General features: G+C 38.3%; 1 protein-coding gene across 5 annotated transcripts in view; it reads left to right on the top strand.

Annotated features, from left to right (window-relative positions):
- XRCC4 (X-ray repair cross complementing 4) overlaps nt 1-26,299 on the top strand; it is a 170,268-nt gene extending 143,969 nt beyond the window's left edge. For 2 of the 5 annotated variants that reach the window (XR_008447953.1, XM_054055376.1), the window contains 2 exons: nt 10,066-10,174; nt 25,489-26,299. Coding sequence is in view for 4 of the 5 variants with exons in the window: in XM_054055376.1 (XP_053911351.1) it covers nt 10,066-10,174; nt 25,489-25,494 (115 nt within the window). In the remaining variant the exon portion in view is untranslated. The remainder of the gene's footprint in view (nt 1-10,065; nt 10,175-25,488) is intronic. The other 3 variants (XM_054055375.1, XM_009559424.2, XM_054055379.1) reach the window with 2 other exon arrangements.
- The last annotated feature ends 370 nt before the right edge of the window (nt 26,300-26,669 follow it).

Genomic DNA, 26,669 nt, shown 5'->3' with positions numbered 1-26,669 from the left:
AAAAAATCTTGGAAAATTCATTTAAGTCTCTCCCAGTTTCTAGGTCTTTTAAACCTGCTGCTTGTGGAAAAAACCAAAAAGTACTTTTTTTATGTTAAGGTTGGCTTTTTTAATAAATAATTCCTGCAGTACAGAAAGTAGAAGATAGACATTACCTGGGAAGGTATTTACTGCTGAGAGGTATATTTGGTTTATGTAGCATTATCACTTTTTTAAATGGCTATGAATTTTTCAGCATGTGAGCTAAGAATGCTATAATCACGTCAAACATCTCATTTACAGAAATGCATTGCAAACCAATTATTGGTAGTCCTTATCATTTTTATAGTTTTCTTTTACTGTGACTGGTAATATAAATAAAAGTTGTTGGTATGTTCTTTTCATGTAATCATTACAATACAGGATTTTTTTTTCCCAGAGCTGCACTGTTGTAGTTTATGTACTTTATGCCAGGAAACAAAATCTGAAGCAATTTTAACACACTAAAATGCATGGAGGATAATATTCAACTAAAAGCGTTCCATCAACGTGTAGAAAATAAAGCAGGTTGAACTTTTATGATCAACTTAACAGAGTGAAGCTACAACAAAGTATAATGTGCTCCACTGTCTGTATATAGTAAAGTATGCCCTTTTCCGTTGCATTTGGTTGATTCCCTTTAAGTTTCCATTGTGTCTGAGTAGAATGTCTCAACTTCATAATGGTGTTATACCAGTTACATAAACACATTGTAGCTGCCAGGGTGTTACTTGCTGACCTGCATTTTGTCATGCTGCTGAGGAGGCTGGTGTTAACGATTGCAAATAATAATAATAATACTGATAGAGATACTGCAAATCCTCCTGTACTCTGACTGGTCTTAGGACATGACATGTGCTTGAGTCAAGAAGTGACCTGTTGAGGATCACCTGCAGGTTGATGACAAAGGTCTGCTCTGTTGAGTGGAGCCTGGGGAACTGGTCCTGTGGCTGCATCGTTGGGACAGTAGGTGACTCTACAAATCTGTGGAGGGCAAAGCTTATCTTAAACCTGCTTCTCATCCCTGAACATGACTGACAGACTGTTGATGTACAGCTTCATCTTCACAGTAATTCAGTAACTAGCAACAGCGCTGGCTTTGGTGACTGTTTATCCAGAGTCTAGACATTTTATATGAGTTTAGGTCTCCTTTCTGTGTTTTATAAGGGAGGCAAACACACCTTTTTCAGTTTTGTGGTAGCATGAAGGGTGCATTGACTGTATGCTTTCTGCCTAAACAATCTCCAAAATAAGCAATGTGCTGGCAGTTTATCTGAAACTATGGTCTAACAAATATAACACAGGTGTATCAGCCTCCACCTGTGGAAAGGAATAGTGGAAACGGGCTGATCACTCACTAACTCAGCATCACCATGTATAGTCCAGCAAGTATAAACCATCACCCAAAAGCAATAGGTTGTTAGAGAGAATGGCTTTCTTATGGTCTTCAAGAAGATTAAGTGGGTTTTTTTTCTGAACTTCAGAGAGGAACATTAGTCCAGAAAAAGAGGGAATATGATAAAATGCCTTGTAACATGACTCATAGTAAATAGGTTTGTTAGGAAAAAAACACAGATAGAGGTGAAGATATGCCATCCACCCGCCTTTGAAGTAAGGCTTGCAGAAAAATTATCACAGAGCTTTCTGAGTCAAAAGTTGGTAAACTTAGAAAAACCCCTAAGCTAAATGGGAGGCCAATCCTGGAGGGTGCTAACTGTGCAAATCCCAACAAAACAAAACATGTAAACACAAATTTAACCTTCAAATAACCTAAAATTCTATTGACTTCTATAGTAAGTAATTTAATGGGCTGGGACCAAGAATGCAGTATTTTGGAAGAACAAATCTCACCCACCAATTTAATGCCTGCTTTAACAAATTATCTGCATCAGTTTCTTTTCTTTGTCTCCCCAGCACTCATCAGGCCCTTGGGCTTATGCTTTGTATTAAAAAGCCACAAGTTATGAACTGTGCGTCCGTGAGGTGAGAATGAATGTTTTCCAATATCATCTGCAATAACAATGCTTTGCAGTCTTCTTAATTAAAGTATACGGAAATATTTTGCATTTCTTGGTGGAACAGAGCTCTTTGAATGATACACATTGAACTGAAATATACGAAATGCTAGGCAGCAAAGGTACAGGGTTTTTTTGTTTGATTCTTTGAATAATTAATACCTAAGCTTCCAAAACTTAACAAAGATCACTTCATTCAGTATTGAACAATTCCTTACACCAGACGTTGCTAGGCAGTCAATAATTCAGTAAGACAGTGTTTATACAGGGCAAGTTGGTGTAAAATATATATGCAAAATTGCAAACTGGACTAAGTTTCTTTTTACATTAAATACATAAACAACAGAGTAGTCTGAGCTACATTTTGTGTGTTTAACACATACAATGTAAGTCCTAGCTCTTATGTCTACATAGTGTACATATAAATATTTCCCATTAATGTATTCAGTTAGTAATGCTTTATAGGAAATTGCCCCATGACAAAGGACTATGCATAAAGAGTGTTGATGTGAAGATTATGTGATAGTGGTAAAGGGGCTTGTTTCCCAATATAGATAAGGATACTTCATATTTATATACTGTTTTCCATTTTAAAAGCATTTTAGAAACATTAATTAGTGCAAGCCTATCAAGGGAAAAATAATCTGAGACACAGATTCCTATGAGCGAGAGAAACCTTGGAAAGCAGTAATGCCAAGAGACACTTAAAAGTAGTAGCTGTCAGCAATTTACACATGAATTTAGAATACTGATTTGACAGCAATAAAGACCAATTCAATTTTAGTCTCATATGCAAAGGTCTTCTGTCACTCGGGATGCTGAAGACTCGTTAGCAGAAAGATATTGACAGCTAAAGAGATGTAGAGAAGAGCAGCATACACAGGAAAGGTATTTGGAGCCTGGATTTATAAGGAATAGATTTAGGTCAAATACATACAGGCTGGCTAAAGGGCAACAGTGGAGATATTTCATAACACTTGAAGAGTGTCAACATGAAGCTGAGAATGTAATATGAAAAATGAGATTAAGAAAGATGACTTGAAATGAAAAGAGCTTTTGGACAATATATGAAGAAATTGTGAGTTGCATTATTATCTTGCAAAATAATATGTCCAGAGAAAAATGAAGCAGCCTCTGTTGCTGCAAAAATATTGCTAATAAGGAAGAGTTCTTTTGTAGCAGAAAATTTTATAGATTAGTTGTTATAGATTAGCATCCCCTTTTTTGCTCTGTAGATCAAATTTAATCCTTACTTTCTGAATGAGTGGTTTTCTTTCAGCTGAAACAAACTCGGCAGAGCTTATTTCTCTTCATATTCCTTTGTAAGGAATTGCAAGCAAATGAAGACCCTTCATGTAATCCTGTATGCTGGAAACCCAATGTAACTAGAGAAATTAATTAGCTTGTGTGTGCAAGAAAGCCAGTATAGCTCTAGATTTGTTTACAGAAGTAGATGCCAGCACTGAAGTCTCTAGCAAATTTCTTTTTCAGTTGCCAGGTTATCCTGCCTCCTTGTCATGCACCTTGGTTTCTTAGAAATTATTTATATAGATAAGAGGTGTGTTTTCCTCATTTTCTCTTTCTGTGCTTGCTGCAATCACTCTTCAAAAGTTTTGGTATCAGATGACCTGAACATGGTGTAAGTTGAGACTTTGTTAAGGGTATCAAGGTGACTGGTTCAAATAGCTATTTTGCTGAATGGTCCCCATCAGCATTAAGTAGTAGTTTCTGCTGAAACGAGTTCCTGTGATTGAAAAACTCATCTTGGGTCTGTGTAGAAGTATTTTCTGTGGATAATTAATATGCAGAGAAGGATCAGTGCCTTCTGTACTGTCTGATCCTGCAGTTCTCAAGTGATGCTAATGTATCAGCTGTGTCATAAGGAAAGTATACAGTATTCTGAAGCACTGAAAACATTGCAGTACCAAAACCTCATAGTTTAGACACTTAAAAACAAAGCTTTGTTAGCTTTTATTGAGTCTGAAAGTGCTTAAGGATCAAGTAGGTAGAGTGATCCTGTAAGCATAACACATGAATAGGTTTGTAAACCTATTTAAGATATGCAGTATGAAAGAACATGTCTGAGTTTCTCTTTGGTTCTTTTTCCATCAGGGGCTGGTGGGCTTTTCAACTAGTTGAACTATAATGAAGAGAATAATTGTGCCTCTCTCTTAGCAGCAGCACATGGAAGAGTCATGCTATGGGGCAAGCTGGGAGAGTTGGGGTTGTTCAGAAGAGAAACCTTACAGCAGCCTTCCAGTACTTAAAGGGAGCCTGTAGGAAAAAGGGGAGAGTTTTTTTATCAGGGAGTGCAGGGACAGGGCAAGGGGTAACAGTTTTTGGCTGAAAGAGTGGTTTGAGATGAGGTTTTAGGAATGAGATTTTTTTTACTGTGAGGGTAGTGAGGCATTGGAACAGGTTGCCCATAGAAGTTGTGGATGCCCCATCCCTGGAGATTTTCAAGGCCAGGCTGGATGAGGCTGTGAGCAACCTGATCCAGTGGAAGATGTCCCTGCCTGTGACAGGGATGTTAGAAATGGATGATCTTTAAGGTCCCTTCCAACCCAAACTGTTCTATGATTTTATGAGTTTTTCAGTTTCAACCATAACATTTCATAGCATGTACATATCTTTTATGAAATCAGTACAGCTGAATGTATTTTGTAAAACATCTGCTTATATTTTGAGCATTTTATTGAATTTATTCTTCTGAGTTTTAGCCACATTCTCTGTTGAGTCAGATTTCCAGCTCTTGTGGACTGTATTTGCAACTCTTTATAATACTCAGTGCCTTTCTGGGGTTTCTGTATGTTACTGCCCTGCACCACACACTAATAGTAGTCAGCCAGGTGATACTTGGGGTCTTTACTTTTAGGGATGCAGGAGCTGCAAAAGGACAGGGGCTTATGGGGCAGAGAATCTGATGTTCTGGGTTATAAAGGTCTGTGTAAGTCTGGCTGATCCTGGTAGCTGATCAAAGATGGAAACCATATCTTAGTCCTTAGTATACATTTAAAGTCACTGGGTAGATGTACATGGTTGGTGAATGATCGAATAACCTCCTCATTGCCCCTGCCAGGTCCTACAGAACTACTGCACTTTGGTATATATGTCTGCCCATTCAATTTCGTATTTTTTTTACATTCTTTTTATGTTCTCAGTTCATCAGTTAAATCCGATTGTGTTCCTTATTTGTCAGGACTGAGTAGAAGTGCCTTCTCTCCATGTTTGGGGGAGTTTCACCTCTTTGAATCTTACTGCAGGTTCCTGCTAGAAGGAGCATTGTTTTCAATAGATTGAGATAGCTAAGACTAGCAGAATGAGATTCCATCCAGAGTCTTTTTCTGTTTTCTTCAATGGCAAGATCCTAGTCTGTGGAATTGCAGAAAAAAAGCTTGAAGCCCGTGGAGCCTGAGGCAGCTTGAAGCAAAAAGGCTAATAAGTTTGGCACCTATTAATATGAGAGACCCCAACTGACAACAGTCAAGAAGAATAAACTTCTCACCACTTAAAAGAATAAACTTCTTAAGAAGAGAAGATCAATTATTTTTTTTTCTCTCCACTACAACAGAAAACAAAAAAAAACACAACACCAAAACTCAGCCACGTTGCTGCTCTGGTCCTCTTCAGGTCTTTTTTCACATCTTCCCCGCAGCTGTGGGTTAGGGACATTGCTCAGTGAGGTGCTTGAAGGCAAAGCCTTGTCAGAATTCACAGGGGATGTTGTTTGCAGTTATGGTCTAGAGTTGCCTAAATTTCTTCCGGAGATTTAGCTTCACTGGAAAGTGGCCAAGGATTCTTCCCTTTCTGAAGCTCCTTCTATGAATGCTGTGGCTGGTGGCAGCAAAATAATCTGTAAATTATCCATTTAAACCTCACTTGTGCCAACATGAGTGCAAGTTTCTGCTGTCTGCTTCCAGTGATTTTAACAATGCATCGACAGGATGTAGAGTGTAAAATAACAATGAAAACCAAGAGCTGTTTGCATTGCTGCATTTGCATTATGCTATATGCATCCCCTTTTTTTGCTGTGTGGGTTAAATTAAGTCCTTGCCTTCTGAGGGAGTGATTTTCTTTCAGCTTAAAATGTTATTGCTTCTGTAATGCCTGTGGCTAAATGCACATGACGTTTAATGGTAGATTTGATGTAACGGTGAATTCTTTACACTGGTTTGGTAATCCCTAACAGACTCTATAGCAGTTTTCGTTCACTTAGTTGTAAAATTCATTACAAATCACTTTCGTTGTCTAGAAAAGTTATGCTATATGGTTGATTTCCAGACTTTAAGGCATCAGGGACAAAAGTTAAATTTTGAAAACTTCTCTTACTTTTTGTAATACTCTTAAGAAAATGCTTTGTCTTATTACTTGGCTGATTTCCTTGAAATGTTGAGTTGTGGAATGAGGTTTTGTTTAAACAGCTCCAGACCATGCAAGTATTGTGTTAATGTGGACGACTTTAAGAGGAGTAAACTGTGTTTCAGTAAAAATACAGCAATAAAATTTGCAACCTACGATTCTTCTTTGATCGTTTAGATTCTTTGGGATTTGATTCCCAGCATTGCAGATTGGGTCAGTAATTGATAGTTCATTGTGCTGCCATATAATTCATGTTTTTCGCAAAACCACAGCAAAGGCATGACTGCCTCCTGGCTAGGGTGAAAGGACCCATTAGGCAACAGGAACTTTGGGTCACTGAACTGCTTCTTCGTGCTAGGCTCTCACACTCTTGGCAGAGTCCAAAGTCAGAGGAGTTTGTATTCCTGGCTCAGCTGTTTGTGCACCAACAGTAAGGGACTCTAGAGAAGAGGAGAGTATCAAAGGGGAGGACAGTATAAAATGAGGTATGTGGACCAAAACCAGAAGGAATAGGGAAGGAGGTTTGTTCATTCACAGGAATCCTTATAAAATCAGCCAATTGATTGTTTCATGTGAGGTGCTGAAAAATTAATGCTAGTGCAGACTGACAGCACTGGATTTCAGCTGTGCGTGGAGAGTATGGATGGAAAGGAGGTGAAACTGCTTAGTCCTTGGACCCATGATAAAGGCAGGCTCATTCCTGAGGGGCATTTCCTGCCTGTTACTGTGTGTCGTGTTTGTAATTCACTCCTGTGAGTAGGAGATCCTAATTATTCTGTGAAATGCATCTATAAAAAATCAAGTCATAGGAAACAGAACCAACATGATACCTTTATGAAAAAATAACGCCAACTAATCTGATGGAGTTTAAAATGTGATCTGTCTTTATTTCAATGATAATCACCTTATCAAAAATCTGTATTCCTTACAATGTCATCAGTACAATGAGACACTATTTACTAGTATGAGAAAATAGTTATGTCTTTCGAACGAGTTTTTGGTATGAGAAATCTGCTACAGTTGCATTCTGTAGGGCTGTAAACCAAGAAATAGTTTATGGTTCAAATCAAATCTGGCAAATCCCAACCTGGAATTGCTTACCACTTGCTGTATAAGTGAATGTCATTTTCCAAGATCAATTTTGTCATTTTGGATTATTTTCCATGCACTGTATGTCACAAGTGTTTACCTTGACAGAAACAAGATACACCCCTCTCTGTTCTAAAGTTAACTGTTTGAGTTGAAAAATAGCATGTATTGCTATGATAAACATATGCAAAGTTATTTTTACATGTCTTTTGTTGGTGTACCTGTAGTTCTGTTGGAAATTTCCATTAAATGTAAAGCCATGGTTGTCCAGATCAGAAGACTTGCTCCAAACAATATTCATTTAGTGTTCCTTTAACATACAAGTATATAGATAAAGGCATGTTTGATCATTTGGTTTTATGAGATTCTTTTAGTAAGTTTCCAGAAATACAGAAATTCAATCCTAAATGATTAACGTACTGAAGCCATTAGCTTTAAGTAAAAGATTGTCTCAGAAAAGGCTTTTTATGTACCTTGCAGTTAGTGGTTTAATATTTACCTCCAGACTGTCTTTAGTGTATTCACCCAGAAATACGAGTTCAGTTGCGTGGTGTAAACTGAAAAAGCTGTGAATAAAGATTGCCCTTTCACAGCAGCAAACAGAATGACTCATCCGTTCCCTTCTCCAACAAGACTACTCAAAACCAAATTTAAGTTGATATTTACTATCTGTATTTTTTGTCTGGCAAACATGTAAAATAAATGTCTGACTTTCCTTCCTGTGTTAGTTTCTACTATATAGCGATATATCTGGTATATTTTAAAGTGAAATATTAGTGACTGATGCAGAAGACATTTTTAAAGCCAGGCTGCAAAGGAGAGTATAATCTGCATTTCACTTTTTGAAAAGGCCAAATTAAAAGCTGTGAACACTCATTTTAATATATACTATGAAAGGTTAGTTGCTGTTACAGATGGGCTTCAGACCCACTTATTCACACACCTAAACTGCACAAAAGAGAAGGGGGTTTGATATTATGTGTTGATAAAAACTTCTGTGCTGCACTGAGGAAGATGCATACACTTCATCAAGTGAAGTCTTATGTATTTCTTTTTGTCTGTCCCCTGCATATCATACCACATCTGGCCCAGGTACAATATGTTGCAATATTCATTTATATTGGATGTAAGACTTATGCTGAACAGTGCCACATACCATTCTAGTTTCTAAGCCTTTTTAATGTCACTTCCCAAAACTTAGAGATTTAAATTTGAGGGAGACATAATGACTTTCTGACAATGTATGTGATTTATTCACTAAAATAGTCATATTTTAAAAAAGCAGAGTACCACTGGTGACAGAAACATTGCACAACATATTTCAGGAAGGCCAGTAGATGTTGCTAGCCATTTTATCTGTCACGACTAGGAAAAATGTGGTATGTGGGCGAGCATAATTAGGTCATTGGTTTGTGAACCAAAAGCCCTGGTTTCCCAACATTAAATACACATGGTTTTATCTTTGATTTGGCTGAAAAATTTAGCCAGATAATTCCGAACTGACTATACATATAAATAGCTTCAGAAACATGGATTATTCAAGGGTGGTTGGCAAGTACATAACCTCATGAAATATCCTCAATTTCAGATAATGCGAGACAGTTAGCTTTTAAATACATGCATGGTGCTACAGAGCTCTCAGAATAGCTGTCATGTAGGGGACACGTTCGTTCAGAGGCTCTGTAGACTGCAGTTATTTCCTTGGACTCCTCGTAGAGGTAGGATATTGCAAGACGCAATGACTGCTAGAGCCCATAGGCTCCAGAGCTACTTAGCAAACTGATTTCAAGATGTGTTAGAAGAATCTGTTTCTGAATCTCCTGTTTAAGTTTGGTTTTGTTTTCCTTTGAATGTCAGGTTTGGAATCTGGTCTCGCAAAGTAGTTGTTAGTGCAGCATGGATTACTTATCATTGTGTTGGACCAGGACTCTGTAATTTTCTCAGTAGTCTTTTCAACAGACATCTTGACAAATTTTTGTGCTAGGGTTGCCATGCTCCTTGCTGGGTGTGTTTGTTCTCAGGATAGGGGGTTTGATTTTTTCTTTTTTTTTTTTTTTTTTTGAAGATTCTCTTACTTTCCTGCAGCACAAAGAAGCACTATTAGCACATTAACTTAACAAACCCTTTAGTCATTCCAGGATTTGCTTCTTCATTCAGGGAGTTCACATATGGAATGAGTAGCAATACATCATCCATTGGAGGTTCTGCTAGAATGTGGTGTACATAACCTTTGAAAACTGTTCCTGTCACCAAAAACTGCCTATTCTGTAGCTGGCCCAGATCCAGCTTCTCCCAATTTGGACCCATACTGGGTTTATGCCAGCCAGCTACTGTGTTCCTGCTCACGTCAGAGGCAGCACTTGAATTTTGCCATTTGGACTGCTGGACAATGCGAGTGGAAGTGATGAATGAAATGCATGGAGAGGCCCGGTGGGAAAATAGGTGGTTTTGGCACTCATTTGGGGTAAGCTGTATAACCCACTGTGGGCTGGACGCACATGTGCAGTGTGACTATTCTAAACCTTTGCCAACAACAACTGTCTATTATTATATAACGTGACATTTGTTTTCATCTCTCCAACAGCAACCTTCAGTCTGCCAATGACAGCCTCTCTATAAATGTGATTTTTGTCCAAGCTTGTATTGCTGTAACCAGTCTTCAGAAGACCTATACATTTCTCTCCCCCACCTGGGTTTGTAAAGCTTCACTTTTTAATCTTTATATATTTTAGTATTGAAGTGGGGATATTGCTGGTACAGGCAATATGAGTAAGTCTGTTGAGCAGCCAAGTGCCATTTTGTGGTGATGCAGAGAAGTGCTCTCAGTAGTGTCTGCTAGTGAGCCTTGGAGTGCCAGGTGGAAGACATCCCATGGGTCTCCTAAAGGGCTTATGTGCCTCTGTGGCTGCTCTTACTTTCACTAGATTATGGATTAGAGAGAGAGGGAAGCCCCAAAGGCTGTTCACATGATGATGCAATACTACAAAGGGTAATTTTCTGTTTGTTTTTTTTAATAAGGCATTTTAGCAGTACAGTGGCTCATCAGTTTCTAGCCTTGTGGAGGCCAGTTAACTCCAGTGTGGCAGGACTGTATTTTTAACAGAATTTAAATCACCCAAGTTTTTTCTTTAAAAGATAAGTGTCTTTGGATTTGTTATTCCCTTTATTGATCTAATTCTAGCTGTTCATCTCATATTGATCTGGACTGCTCACCAGAGACAGTTTCTCCAGAGTGTTTTTCTTTTCAGTCAACGATTAAAAGAAAAAACCCACACCTCTGAATTAAGCATAGTCTGTAAGAAGCACTTTCTAGGAATTACAAGTTTTATCACACTTTAGTTGTCTGTTTTGTGATAGCTGATACCTAGTAAGCACACAGAAGTGCTGAGAATGAAGAACTCAATATGACAAACTAGTAACTTTCCCTCCTCTGCCCCTGCCCCCAGGGCTTCCTCCTTTTTCGATCCAAACTTCAAAAGAATTATCCTGAGTGTTCATGTTATGCCATTTTTCATCCCACTCTACTCTGTAAAAGCAGGATTCCTGTTTCTCCCCTCAAATTTCTCTCATTTCTGAAAGCAGTAGTACAGAAATCTTACAAGAGGTATATCCTTTCATGATTTTCTGCTGTTTAAAGGCTTGAGAATAACTGCATCATTTTGATAAGCCTTCAGTCCAATTCAAAGCCTTCTGAATTTGCTCATTTTTATAATGCTGGTAACAGTTCTAGGATGCTTAAAGGAAGGGAAATAACATTTTACTATACTGATTCTGCCTGGAAGCATACGTGTTTCTGCTTTGGTGTTGCTGCAGCTTTGGTAATGAAATAAGAGTTTTATTCTTTGTATCTTGTCTACCAACTCTTTCTTCTTTCTGTTGAGCACTTCCTGTTGTGAAGAGAGAGTCAGTTACATGTGCCTATCTATTCATTAAAATGTTGTGCAGGGAAGAATAAAAGTAGTTTAAGTCTGAACAGTTTTAATTCATTCCCTAAACAGTCTAGTAGTCTGTAGATTAAATGTTACTTTCTTGTTGTTGAGATTTTTTTGGCTAATCCAGGAAAGCAGTTTTCTGAAAAAAAACCACAACACAGCAGTTGTCACTGGCCGAAGTCATTAGTGATAGTTATCAAAGTCTTAATTGTTCTTCATATACCGTGCTGATTTATTTATAGTTTGGCCACACCTTGTCTTTACTGGAGGCACGCAGTTGTAACATAGATGGTGTAGATGGCATTTTAGCACTCCTAGATCCAGAACTGGGGTTTCTTTCTGCAGTCATTTCTGCCTAGGTTATGCATCTCTGCCAGATTTCCATCCCATTATCTAGGTCCCTTATGTGGCTCTGTGCTGTACTCTCACAAAGTTTTAACATGCCTGGCTCCACAGTGAAAGAGAAAATCTTATTTCCCTCAGTATAGAATTAAAACAAATGAAAGTGGAATATTTTTTTCCCCTGAAATTAACTTCCTGCAGTGTTATTTGTTGCTGTCTACCCACTGGCTGCTCTGCAAGCAGTTCAGCTCCAGTTCAGGTTCACTACTGACCAACAGCTGTTGTTTCACAGAATATTTGAAACAAACAGGTACTCTGTCTTCAGTGAGAGATCTGCCTCCTGGAGCATTCAGTCATTGTTTAGGATGATTTTTACTGTCACAGGAAGCTTCAGTTGAGGAGCTGATGATTGTGTTGTTGTTTGGACTCTAAGGAGCATCTGAATGATGCTGTTAGTCATATGTTTTAGTTTTGGGTAGTTCTGTGAGGAGCAGGGAGTTGGACTTGATGATACCTATGATACCCTTCCAGCTTCAAATATTCCAAGTTTCCATGATTCTCTAGACACAGTGGCACTTTCCTGTTAGTGCTGTGGAGCTTACCCCACTGGGTGTTAGAGGAAATACATATTAGGTGCCATATTGTCAGTGTCACTCTCCATGCCATACTTGACTTTCATACAGATGGGACATAGAATGCACCTTGTTTTGTCTGTTCAATGTCTTTTGTAATCACAGTGCTTGTGCAAATTTGAAGCGTGCATGTAGGGCATGAACATCAGTGCTAGTTTTGCAAGCAGCTGTAGGGAGAAATTTAGGCAGAATATGTCCTGCTGATAAATGGCAGTATTCAGGCTAAACTTAATGACTCATTATTATTTTATATTGTTTCATTGTTTCCTCCACAATGGAACATGTCTCTAGCCTAGAAAAACAGAAACAATTGATAAAATTTAAATGAACATGCTTCCTAGATCCCTGAAATTTCTCACACTCCACCCCGTCAACGGCCTCAAGGCCCTTGTCATATTTTTTCACTAATAATATCCAACAGTGCAAGACAGATCTCTTCCTGAAGAATTGCTCTGACATGACATATAATTTTATTGGTGCTTTATATAGTGTTTCGGCATTCTGCAGTTAAATGGTTTGTTTCCTTGGACTCATTGCATTCTCAATAGAAAATGGCTTGCAGTCTTTTTCTTCAAGAATAGAGAAAGCACAGACTCTAAAGAATTACATTAAGCTTGAAACTTGACAGTTTGACAGTACCAAGCGCTCGCCATAATTGCTTTCATTGGTTCCCACCAGATTTAGAATGGGCTTTTGTTACTGTTGCATGAATATCTTATTACAATTAGCAGTACTGAGTATGAAAAGGTAGAATGAATTCCTCTTCTTGTAGCAGCTGGTGGAAGGCTGGTGATAAATTATTTTAAAAGCTTTGCTGGTTATTAAACAGCTACAGAGTTTAACAGCATTCTCAGTTTGCTGCTTTTTATAGATATCTATCTCGTATCACTATTTTTTCAGAGATCAATGTAAATTAATTTGTTTCATTAATGTTTCTTTGAAATGTTTTTATAGTTTAAAAAATGTGAATAGAATCCATATGTCAGCACCTATTAATTTCTATATTGATTCTGCTGTACCCTTTACATTGAGACAGATATTTTCAATGAATGCTATATACCTGACAGAACAATGCAGAAGGAACTACATACAAAAAGAACACACAAATATCACCATTGAATCCTAACCAGTGAGTAGTATGTGCTTTGGGTTTGTTTCTTTGCTTCTGGTTTATGTCAAAACCTAATAACACCAAGCAGCCAGAGCAGTCTTGTTGTTGGCTTTTGTTCTGTCATTGGTTTTAAAAGATAAAAAGCCTTAAGGTGGCCATATACTTTGGACTACTGTCTCACTTGTGAATCCAGACATGTCTGGGGAAAAAAAGCGAATAGGTTAAAAATACAGTTCAGTGACCTCCTGCTAAGTCTTGGGAAGCTGATGTTGGTGTGTTGTGTACAAAGAACCTATACAGAGCAAAATAAAGCCAGCGGGGAGACTTCCTTGTTTTATGACCAGACCCGTAATCTTTAACAGGCAAGTGTGTATATGTGTATGTACAATACAGTCAATTGTTATGCTACATATTATTAGTAATAAAACTCTTTGGAAGATTCACTGGGGGATTAGAAGGGCTGTGTGCCAGCAATGTCATAGAAGGAATTGCATCTCACTCTGCACTGTGCTGGAACAAGTGAAAGCGGGAACTCATCACCCCTGAGATGAGTCCTCACTGCTAAAGACCTTTAGTAATTCCATGTGCCAGCATTTAAAAATTGCTAATGACTTAGTCTAACTCTGCTGTGAAAGAAGCTGAATTTATTAAAAGGAGAGCTAGAGTAAGCTTGCATAGAAAATCCAGGCTTCAAACTGAATTGTGAAAAAACCCTGTGTTTTTTTTCCTAATGATACCAGAAGTGCTTTCTGTCTCCCAAATTTGTTGGGAGCTGAAGAAACATTTTTATTTATATTAGTGCTAAACAAACCCCAAAACTACTAGGTCTTTTAAATTGTTTGCGTCCATTTGTACTATCTGAACTACTCATTCTGCTCATGAGAATTTATGCCAGGGCTAGGGCAGTTGTGTACTCTATTTCAGCTCTTTCACTTTCTCTCCCCCTCTCTTTCGCAAAGATAGCTATTTCAGACAGAACCAAGGCTCAAAATGTTAAAACTGTCACAAATGTAATTAACAGAAGACAATGACTTCTCTGTGATTTTGAACTATGAATCTACTATCAAGTCTGATTTTTTCTTTGGAAAATGGAGACAACAGTCAAGGAGGTGTACTTGAAAAATGTGTGTTACTCCTTTCCTGTGTCCCAGTACTGACGAGTTTCCAATAAATGGACCTGTTACCAATAACCCAAAATGCAGATGTAAATTTTATTTGCAGTGATTCATCTGTATGGCACACAGTGTTGTTTTACACAGGCAGCATCTGTTAAACATGTACACCATGATTATTCTACTCTGATTGACACCTGCCTTCTCTTAATAAAGTCCCAGTTGCCCACCTGCATTGTGCTTCCTTTTCTCTAAATGCATTTGTAAGATAAAATCCTTTAAAGGACTGTGCTGAAACTCAGAATAAGGCAATCTAAATTTGTCAGTGGTGCAGCACCAGCACCATTATCAAGGCTCTCTGTGGATTAAAATTTTATAAAGTTTGAGTTTGAATGCTGGTTTGAGCCACACCAGTACAAGAAAACTTCGGTGGATGTATTTCAGATTTATACTAATATACAAAACTGAGGATAAAATCTGGCTTAGGCTGTTGAACTGAAAAGGCTTTGTAAAGAAAGTCATCGTACATTAGTATCTAATCAGTTTTTTCGTGTTTCCCCCCACCTCTTTTCGTTGTATTCTATGTTTTCTGCTTTTTGTCTTATTCCTTTGTAGTACCTGTGGAGATCCTTCAAGATTTTGGGAATATTAGAATGGGCCTGGAATGGGGGGGATAGGGCCACTTTGTAAAAGAGAGATCCACTGAATGTTACTGAATACACAGAAATAAACCCTGGTGTGGGAAGCCTCTATAAATGGCTGGAAACTGGAAAAGCACATTGTGTTCTTCAAAGGGCATCTGCTCTTGACTGCTGTGGTAGCATGGGTTCTGGGCAACATTGGGTTGACCCAAGGACAAATGTTCCCACATTGTAGATGTCTGTTAAAGTATCTTTCTCATTACCTGTTCTACATTGGCTGAATTGCGTGTTTCTTCATTGTTGGAAGGCACTGAGTTCAGCACAGTGCAGGTCACAGTGACTAAAATTACTGAATGTTTTTCAGTTGTGTGGTGTGTGAAATAAAACTTGCAGGTGTCCATGCCTAGTGCGAGGTAAGACAGGTCCTGAGCAGGCTTGGAGTCTGAAGCATGAGGTGATCTCTCCAAGTGAGGGTGGTGAGCACAGGATCACAGCAGCCCAAAGGAGCTTGGCTCTATGACACCAGTACTGCACGTTCCCGTGGCTGCATTTATGCATCTGGTGGTCTTGATGAGCCTGATAGTCCAGCCTTCACTGCCTAAAGTCTACCCAAGACCCTGCTCTTAGTTTCATGATTGACTACGTGCCTCTGAAAGCCTGGAGCCCGAGAAGAAACATCTGATAAAGGGACTTGTGGTGCATGGGGTCCCTGAAACTGCACGTATATTCATGGGAAGGTAGCAATCAGTAGTTTCCATTTAAAATGCAAGGTTGGCTGCTGTCTTTCAGCTTGCTGTGCTTATAAACTTGTATCTTATAACTCCTGTCCATTGGTGGTCTCAGTTCCTTTCTTAAAACCAAGGTGGGTGGTCTGCTATTGCAGAGACAGGTATTGAGCAAATACCATTATGGGTTTCTCTCCCTTCCACCTTTGGGGACAGATCTGCATCAACCCCGGCACAGTCATAGGCGATTTGGGGTTTAGCACCAGTTAAGCCTCTGACCTTCCCCACCATAACAATGAGGGATATGCGTGCATGAATGAATAAGCTGAAACTGTGTCTTGATCCTCGTACAACGTGTATGCAAACTGTTCTGCAAGAAAAGGAAATCAATGAAATTTAAGGGCTAAAGAATCCTTTGTGAATTGACCATTTACGGAAATAAAAAGTAGAGAGGCTTCTTAGGAAGAAAACCCCACTTTATACAAGAAACCATGTGAAAGGAGGACACAAGGCTAGTCCTGTCCTTTTGGTTAGTTGGTGTTTCATTGTGTTTGGAGGTAGTACAACCTTTTGTAAAAATCTTGATAGTCTAGACTGTTTTGCACCAAAGTAAAAAATATTTACTTGTTTTAGCCAATGAGTAATGACTGGGCTATTTGATGTGTACTTAAATGCTCGTGATAAAGTACTTACTGCAGATATTGCTGCTTAGGCAGACCCTGAGAGTGCGGATGGATGGAGTTAGGGATTTCATGGAGGAAAAATTACTTTAGAAGACAGCTATATAGACTGTCTTATAGCAATTGCATCACGAATTGCAGAAGATTCCTGCTTTATATGATAGAAAATATATTTTGAAAGTTACTGACTTCTTTACTGTACTGAATAGACATTGTGATAGATGGGATCTCTAAAGGGAAGATTGTTAAAGCATCTTAACCATATGTCCAAAATAAATACAAGTACTGCCAACAAATTAACAAGTTCAGAAGTCAGCACCAGGCTCTTTGGCCCACATTCATTTGCTTTATGCACATTAAAGTAGAAAACTATGGTTGGTGTTACGTGAACAAAGCTGGTATCTGTTCTCTGTGCTGGGTGAGGAGATGTGTCAATGATGGGTACAGTATAATGAAAATGCAGAAGATAAAAACTTAAATTTTAGCCAGAAAACAGTGGCTGTAGCAGCGTCCAGCTCTGCTCTGTCTCAGCCAACAGTACCTATGTTAACTTTTTTTAATTCTTTTTTCCTTTTTTTTTTGTTTTTTTGGGCTCTTTTTGGGGATTTTTTGGGGGTTTTTTTGGTACTGCTGTTTTGCTGTTTGAACGTTTCAGCTCTCACAGGTGTCACTGTAGGCAGGGATTTGATCTTAAGTATCAAAGGTTTGATCTTATTTCAGAAAAGTATGAATTAATTTAGCTCTGCGGGGAGGGGTCAGAAGAAGCGTATGAGAAGGTGAATGGGACTTAATAGACAGCAGAGAGGAAAGCACAGTTCTTGGTACTAAAACAATTTTATACTCAGTAGAGACCTATTAGAGACCTATTAGAGGGGGAAGGAAAAGCTTATTATACTTTATCTGCTCTAACTTAACTTGTAAGTTGAAACCTGCTCCCAGTTTATTCGATTCATGGCTCACAGTTTTATTAAGAACTTGCTGCTGCTCTGTCTTTCTAAGTACACTTTGTTATGTCATATCCCTATACTGATCCAAAGTGGTTTTCTGCAGTGAGCCAATTAAAGTGAATGATCCAAAACTTGCTGAGCAGATCTGTGGATAATAGATAACCTGGGCAGTAATAGTTGTCTGCTGGTGCCCAGGTATATAGGTACAAATCGTTCAGCAAGAAGAAAGAATTTTATTTATTCGGTCACAGTTTTAAAAGATCATTTTTAGAATCCTACACATGTATTCTACATCTTTCTGAGATTTTGTAAAGATGTCAGAGTACCCTGGTCTGGTATTAGGAAGGAGCTTTTGATCATATTAACGCTGGGCTAACTTTTCTTTAAGAATAATTTTAATTCTGTTAATTTATGAAGTTATGGGTTTTATTCTCTAGCAGTCAATGCAAAAGGTGGACCCAGGAGAGCTGCAAGCTAAGACTGTGTTTTAGGAGGCTTTATAAGCCCGTACTTAATTTTAAGCAAATGCTTAGCTCTTGTTGAAGTCAAAGTCATTAGGATTTAAACAGCCACTCAGCACCTCAGTACAGTAAAGGAATGGAAAGACATGGAACATCTGAAGAACAATCTAAGTTTTAGGGTTGCTGGATATTCCTCCAGTTAAATGCTCTTATTTTTGAGGTTTGATACAATGTGTATTTGCAGTTGTAGCTGCCATCTGCAGACTTCATATTTTCAGATGGAAAACTTGTCCCTCTCTACTCCACTGCTGTCTGGTGGCTGCGGCAGCCGACCACATCCTTTCTGTCAGGGACAACAGACAGAGGAGCATGAGGACACACAAATTTCCCACATGAGAAATTGGTTCAGGGTTTTTTATTTGCTCCCTTAGATCTCCAGCTACTGTTTATGATCATGCTGAGGGAGTAAGGACGGACCAGGGAGAGAAAGCAGCTCCAGGGTTTGACAGCCTGGAAAAGGTTTATGACACAATTTAGCCAGTGCTAGTGTTATATAAATGTATATGTGATAAATGGTGCTCAACAACTATGAGAAATGGCTGCTAGCATTTGCCAATAAATTTGCAATGTACTGAATTTGTGGACCTTGACAAAATTCCTAAACAAACTAAGTTTTCCTTTACTCTATACTCTTTTAGTTATGATGAAGAGATTTGTGGCTTTTTTCCCAGTGAAGGCAGTGGAGTTAGTATGTTCCCCAAAGTGAATGTGGTCTAGTTTATTTAAGCAAGAAGAAGTTTAAGTGGAAATGAGCCACAGAAATGTGTACCACTTGTCTAAAACAAATATGGTTCACACTTTTCCTTACAAGTGACAAGTATTATTACGTTTTTAAGTAGAGCTTTGTTAGTAAACATCCACAAGTGATTTGATGAGAAGAAAAGATCCAAGACTATATTTATATTACAAAACTGCAATTTATTATTTTTTTTAAATAAGGACCTGCACCTATGCCCACTGAATTTAATTGGGAATTTGCAACTGAATGGAGACGAGTCCTTAAAAAAGTATTGTCAGCATTGTTCATTTACATGGTGTGTTTTCTGTGCAGCTGGTTTGGACATTACACGTGGTTTTCTAAGCGTCTTTAGACCATCTGTTTTGTAGGACTACATAAACAGATCAGACGATTAACAATGTTTAGAACTGACCTAGACCAGTCACTAGAAGTTATATCAATATTAAAAGTTGTATTAGTAAGTGATCTATGGGTTTCTTCTCAGTCTAGCAGATTTCTTTGCGAGTTTATTCTTGCTGCAATCACTATATCAGTTTCTGTGATGCTTAAGGCATTCCCAGTTCACTTTTCTCCCTCTGAAGTATTCCAGGGATAGGTAAAGTAAAAAGAAATATTTGTATAAGCATAAATCAAAATTATCCCCATTTGATTTCTAGACAACAAAGAGTGGTGCTCACAAGAGCTTAAGACAGTGTTTAGCCATTGCCCTGGTTTTTGAAGTTTTGCTTAAAGTTTTGTTTATTGAGAGAATTCCAGATTTATCTTACTGTGCAGTGGTTGTGATGAATGCAGGTGCAGTTGCAGCTTGGCTTTCAGCCAGAGATGGAAACTTGTGAAGGAACATTGATTCCCTGGCTGAACATTAAATTTGTGGTTGCTGCATTGAAAATATTCTTCATTAACTAGGTAATTGAACGAGATTATTAGCAATAGCAATAGCAATAGCAATAGCAATAGCAATAGCAATAGCAATAGCAATAGCAATAGCAATAGCAATAGTATTATCTGTCTGCTGACCTTAACTGAGACTGCACTGTTTGCTTAGTACATGGAGCACAGGAAAATTTCACATATGGAATGTTCTCTTAAGAGAGAGAGGGAGGCAGTATCCCTTAAGTCAGAAATCATTCTTTTCAGCTATTTCTTGAGTATTTTTTTTCTAGCCTCTGTGAATTTGTGTTCGGGTCAGGAACAGCTTGGGCTCTGCTGATCCCTGACACGACTGCTCTCTTCAGATGATTGAAACTGGCAGAAAAATTTTCAGTTTCTTCACTAACATAACCTAGAGAAAAGTCCATCGACTCTAATTTCAGATCAAGAAGTTGATTGTATCCAGCAAGTTGTTCATGACTTGCTGGTGTTCACATTTTGCAAGATCTATTAGATATGTATTCGTTTGGTTTCCTATTATTTATAGGAATAAATACCAGAGTAGGCTATATCTGGAATTTGAATACTCATAACACTGCCAAAACTAAGCCAAATTATTGAATTTCATTTTCCATTTTAAATTGAACTAAAAAATGAAAATACTTTTGTAATTTACCTTGTATAATAGTCACTGTAGCATTTCTGTGAAGAGGTATATCATTGCATTTTTAATTGTGTACTTTGAATTTAGTTTCTTTACATTTTTAATATTCAACTTTAAAGAGGAGGTCTGTCTACACATAGAATTCTTGATGCCTCTATTCACGTAAGAGGCTTTTGTTCTTCTTCCATTACAGCATTTCTTTTTCTTTTCGTGGTTGAACTTTCTTCTTTTTGGCCAGTAGTCAGAGGCAGTCAACATGATGTCTCCCAGGAGCTGACACCATGAGGTATTGGTTATTCAGGGCCAGGGTTTTACATATAGCCATAGGCTTTACTCATAATCTTTCCTTAAATAATGAGGGCTGATGAGTACATGTCTTCCGAGGACATTCTGTGATGATGATGTTTATACAGACATGACAGCAGATTGCTGGTAAATCAAAGAATCCAAGCTTCTCTTGAGGAGTGGACTAAAAGTATGATCTCTGGAGCGCAAATGTTGCTCTGAGTTTTTGCCTTGTTAGTCTCGCAATGCGAATGTTCATTTAAGTTTGAGATGCCTCACTTTTGTTTCTATGTTAATGCTGTAATGACCACTAATTCTCTGTTTATGAGCTGCTGCTGCCACCTATTCTTATGATACCAGAGAAAGTATATATCAGGTTAACTTGTCTGTTAATATCTCTCATGGTATTAAGCCTTAATTTTTTTTAAGATTAATGACAAAAATGAACTGTTAAACCAAGCTGAAAGTACACACACTGCAAAATTCAGCCTTTTCCTAAAACACTGCTACACAGCGTCTTGAGAGCTGAGATCTCTCTTAATTATATGCCAGCTTTTGATTGGAACTGATTATTTTAATTACTAAAAAAATGAGGAAAATAATTTAATGGTCCAAGGACACAAGTATGACTCCTAGATTGCTTAAATTGTTTGGAAAACTTTTATAGCTGTTAATTCACAATGGTATTTATCTTTCAAATCCTATGAGAGTTAATTGAGAAGATGAACTTAGGTAAAATCATGACCACAATGTGCTGGGCTGGCTGTATAAGCATAGCTAAGTGCAAGAACCTTTCATCTTGCCAGCATCAAGTACGTCAAGATGGGCAATTATGCTGATATTACGGCTTCTGACCTAATTTTCCTTCAGCACAGCTACAACTTGTTTGATCCTTTTGCTACTAGGAAACTCTTCTTAATTTTGTCATTTGTGGCAGTCACATAGTAGATTATTTTCTACTTTATACTGCTTCACAAACATTGTCTTATGGAACTGGCCATCTGTTGCAGCAGGAACAGTGTTGTGCCGATCTCCTCTGGTGTCTATGTGAACTGAGGAATAATTAATCACAGAAAACAAATTGGAGTGATCCATATATCCTCCTGCAAAAGAAAGTGATGTGTTTTCCGCCAAGCTATGCAAAGCCGTCACGCTGCATGACATTGAGTTTCTGTGCTGTTAAGTACTCAAGTGTTGCGTGTCTACTGTTTCTTATGGCTCTTATTCAGCTGTGGAAAGAAATATCAAGTAATGTAACCACTTTTTCCAAATCTTAGGCCAGAATCTCAGCTGGTGTAAGTCAGCAGAGCTCCACTGACAGTATTAGTGCTGCAGTGATTCACACCAGCCGTGGATCTGGTCTTCTGTCTCAATTTATGAAGCACTTGAACTAAATTTCAGGAAACATGAAATGATCTCTCATAGTCAGCAGTTCTCCAGATGTGTTAATGGAGTTTAAGCTTACCAAAAGAAGAGACTTCAAAAAGTGATCCAACAGAAGAATAAACTTTCAAGAAGAATGCCTTACTTACAGGCCTTTTGGCAAGAGAGGCCTCTACAACTCACTGCAATTTAAAGAAATTAATTAAATTATGCATCAAGATGTGGTAACTCAGCTTCAGAGAGAAATGAAGATTCCAAATAATTGCACAGCACAAAGCAAGCTGTTGGTGTTCCATGAATAAATGCCATGCAAATAGGAATCATCAAGTCTTAAAACTAAAATTAAATTGCTTATAATCTTCATATAGGAGCCTATTGCTTCCATTTTGCAGGTATAGTTGGCTTTATTCATAGGCACGGTATTACAGCTTTTGGGGATTAACTGAGGACCATGTTGTTACAACACAGAAGCTTATTAGTTCTAACTATGTAATGTTAAAACTCAGCAGTGATTTGGCTTATAGATGTGATCTCATGTATAGTGTTGAAAACAGTTTATTTTAGCCAATGAGGATAAAATTATTGTTGACATTGGTTATGCACTGTCAGACTTACTTTTCAAAATTGAAAAATGCTAGAATAGATAAAAACCTCAAAGTCAACAAATGTGGGGTCTCAGAAGTCTTTTAATATCCCTGGTCTTACGTGCCTGTATGGCATATGAGTATATGCTTTAAAAAAATATTCCAGTAACTGAAATAGCCTGTGGTGGTAGAGACATTTTCACAGCCTAATTTGTTTGCTGATGAGACCTTTCAGTATTAATTAAAATGGTCAGTTTGTGGCTCCACACTCTGTGATTTATATGTGTTCTCACTGCAGATTTAATGCTTTAGATAGACCTAGAAAGGTGAAAGAACAACACACCTTCAGTAAGTAAACTTGAGCATCACACTGTGTTGGAGTATGCTACCGATATTTAAAATAAAATTAGTGGTGTACAAGTAAGCTGATTACTAGCAATCAGAAGAGCATGCAGTGATCTAAACCTGCTAACCAGAGACCCTTGGCTAAGGGTCTGATTCTGGCAGGTTTGTTTCAAGTTTGGGAGGTTCAGGCTGGATATCAGAAAAAAATTCTTCACGGAAAGAGTCATTGGGCACTGGCAGAGGCTGTCTAGGGAGATGGTCGAGTCGCCTTCCCTGGAGGTGTTTAAGGCACGGGTGGATGAAGTGCTTAGGGACATGGTTTAAGGGAGTGTTAGGAATGGTTGGACTCGATGATCCAGTGCGTCATTTCCAATCTGGTGATTCTATGATTCTATGAAGTGACTTTTGATGAGACACACATCTGTCTAGTTGTCACTGCACACCAAAAGGAAAAAAAAAAACCTTGGACACAATTTATTCAGACCTAAAGGAAAGCATTTTGGAAGAGTTCACAGAGAAAGCTAGTTAGACTTAATTATCATAATCTTAATATACCAGTACATTGAATTTACAGTGGTTTGTAGAACTAAAGTGATGAATAGAGTAGCAAGGAAACCCTTCTGAATGTTGGAGAGCTCTTAGAAAGTGATGGCATCACTGAGCATTTACCGGGCTTTGGCTGCTTCACTAGAGCAAGAGGCGGGGGGCACAACCTCTAAATGAAAATCATTCCTCAGGCCCACACCAGGCAACATCATAGTGCGAGCTCTGAACCTCCAAGGACTTGACAAACTTGAGGTGTGAGAGGCTATGGCTCAGACTGTATCAGGAGTCTTAGGAAGCTCATTGCATATTGAAGATTGCAGTGTTCTATAAAAATTTCTGTTCCCTATATATTTCTAGATAGACATTCTAGGAGACTTGTTTCTGAATCTGTTTTGATTCAAATTTAAAAAAAACCAAAACAATTTGCTGAATTTCACTATCTATATTGTCTCTACAATGTGGAGCAGTTGAAGGCAAATGGTTCAGTTAGTATGAAAATTAAGATTGCTTTTGCATGCCTACTTGCACTAAGCCCTCATATGGCAGTATTTGAAAGTAACACTTCTGATCACTTCTGTCTATTTCTTCCCATCCTGGTGGCTGATGTGTTGGCCTTGGTAATAAGCAAATTTTTCAACTTCTGTCAGGATTATTAAACCAATGGAATATACCTGGGCGTGAAGCCATCAACTCTTATTAAACTCCAGCCTGTCCAGCATCCTACCATACAAGCACTTTGGGTCTGCTCCCTGCTTCCCACACCGATTCCCTACAGCACACTGACCCAAGATTAAGAGATTACGTCCTGTTTTCAAAGCCGCTTGTGATATTGACCTGGAATGTCTTGCACCAAAAATGCCCCTAACTGTGATTGATATTTCTCCTTGTAAAGCTTGCAACTGTAGTATTGTCTGTGCAAGATTCAAAGATTATTTGTGGATTCAGCCTATAAATATAAGATTAATTCTTCTAAAGATCAGAAACTGTTGCACATGCCACTGTCTTTGGAAACACAAGATACCTTGCTTTTCCAGGCATAAGCGCTAAGCTGTCTTTACCAGAATAGTGTCTTAGAGAGAGAGGACAAACAGTGAACATGGTTTCCTGGCAAATACCAGGAGTTCGTATAGCCAAGAGATATTTAAATGGTCTGTTTTAATGAGGACAGTCAGAGGAGTGCTATATAGGGCTGATTGATGCAGAGTAGTGTGTTATTCAACATTATGGATGTCTGATTCAGGCTTGAAGTTTTCAGGTAGGACTCTGTGTCCACCTGAGGGCAAACCTGTACCTTGGCATACACATGTCAGAAATGGTGTGTGCTGCTCTTTGCGTAAGTTTATAGCAAATTTAGATATAACGTCCATACAGGGGAAGGCCAGGTATATGAAAGTCCCCAAATACCTGGATTCATGTATTATGGAAGGATTTTCTTAATTTGCCTTTTTCTTCTGCTCTATTGTTTGCAGAAAGGCTTGCACCTTCAGGGCATGGACCTTTGACTCAGCTCAGTGTGATTCTTTATGTGCCTCCATGTGAAACTGACGGACAACAGACAAGCTTAGCTCCAGCAAAAAAATAAAGAGTGGTTAAAAGACCATTCTGTGCAGTAGCAGAAGAGCAGATTCTCTGCATGATTTTTTCATTTGTTCTGCTCTCCCTAGCTCTCCATGTGGAAATTGTGGGTGAAATAGTCATTCTTAGGGTCCTAAAAATTGTAACAAAATAGCTGAAGCCTTGACATTTATGAGCTGAATTTTGTCTGTTTATTTTGCCATTGCCATCTCAGCAAGTAATTAGGTCTTACAAAAAGCACTTTTCTCTTACATATAACCTTAACAAAAAGCTCAAAATACACTATTAAATGGTTACCTAGGTAGTGTATATATTAGAATTGTTTATATCTGTATCTAAATTTGTTTCGAATCTCTTTGTTCTATATTTCCAGACCTGATCTGGCCTCACAGAAGACATTGGGCAAACATTGGCAGGATGTGATGTCTCTTGAAACACTGGAAAACACTTGCGAGCCGGAGGACCTCTTTGATGACATCTAGCTATGTGTTGTCTGAGAAACTGAGAGACTGCTGCTTCTAATAGAGATAAGCTGTAAAACTAAAAGGCTTTGTTATAGACACTGAGCTGAAATCTTTCCTCTGAGGTGGTATTTGATGACATATTGCTCTAATCCTCTTGCACTGCACTTGTCCCCCTTCTTCACTACAAAGCTGTACACCCTTGGCCTGCTAGGCTTGATTTGCGATAGCCTTGAAATCAGGTTAGCCTGTAGATCTTTTATCATTTGTGTATGGGGAAGGAAAGCACCATCACAGCATTTTTACATCCTAACAGTCCCTGGCTGCTGATTGTGTCCAGGACTAACTGATTTCAAGATGTCCCTAGAGAATAAGTCAGACATAAATTCTTCCACCGTACTTTCCTAATATACTGCCCCTTTCTTGAGAAGCTTAGCTTAGATGTGGTCTAGCTAAATCACCTTCAACTCGGATTGAGATATAGGTCACTAAACCATGAGTTTACAATAATATCTTCTGATGTGAAGCATCCAAAGAAATGTCTTTTTACTTGAAGGTTCTCTGAGGCGTTATGCATTATAAGGTATTCTTGCTTTGGGGAGTAAAGTGCTTATAAAGTCAATATTGACTCTATTTTAACCTTCTGTAGAAACCTATAGCCTTTAAAATTGTCATTTTTGATACTTCATGATTTTTCTTAAGGTGATTTATAGGAAAATAAAACACATCCTAAAAATACAATAGTTTTTGTTTTATTTGCTTACTATCTTTATAAGTAAAAGTACTAGTTAGCAACGTGTGTTAATGTGTGACCTGTTCCTACCCAGGGCTGATGCATTGGTTTAGATTTAAGGCTTCATCAAAGAAAAAGTTAGCAACACGTTATTTACCTCCAGCAGTCAAAATCAAGTGTACAGAACTAAGCATGGATGTCAGGTTTCTGCTTTGCAATTTTAAGAGCCTGAATCAATTCTCATTTAAAGCAGAGGGAGCCAGCTCTTCTGTCTGAGAAAGGATCCAATGCAACAAGGGTTTTATGTGTGAGTAATGTGAGTAATCCCATTGAAGTCAGCAGGACTATGCAATATAGCCC

Source organism: Cuculus canorus, chromosome Z (genome assembly GCF_017976375.1).
Source record: "Cuculus canorus isolate bCucCan1 chromosome Z, bCucCan1.pri, whole genome shotgun sequence".
Classification (NCBI taxonomy): Eukaryota; Metazoa; Chordata; class Aves; order Cuculiformes; family Cuculidae; genus Cuculus; species Cuculus canorus.
Note: the sequence above shows the minus strand (reverse complement) of the source record. Positions and strands in the feature narration are given on the sequence as shown.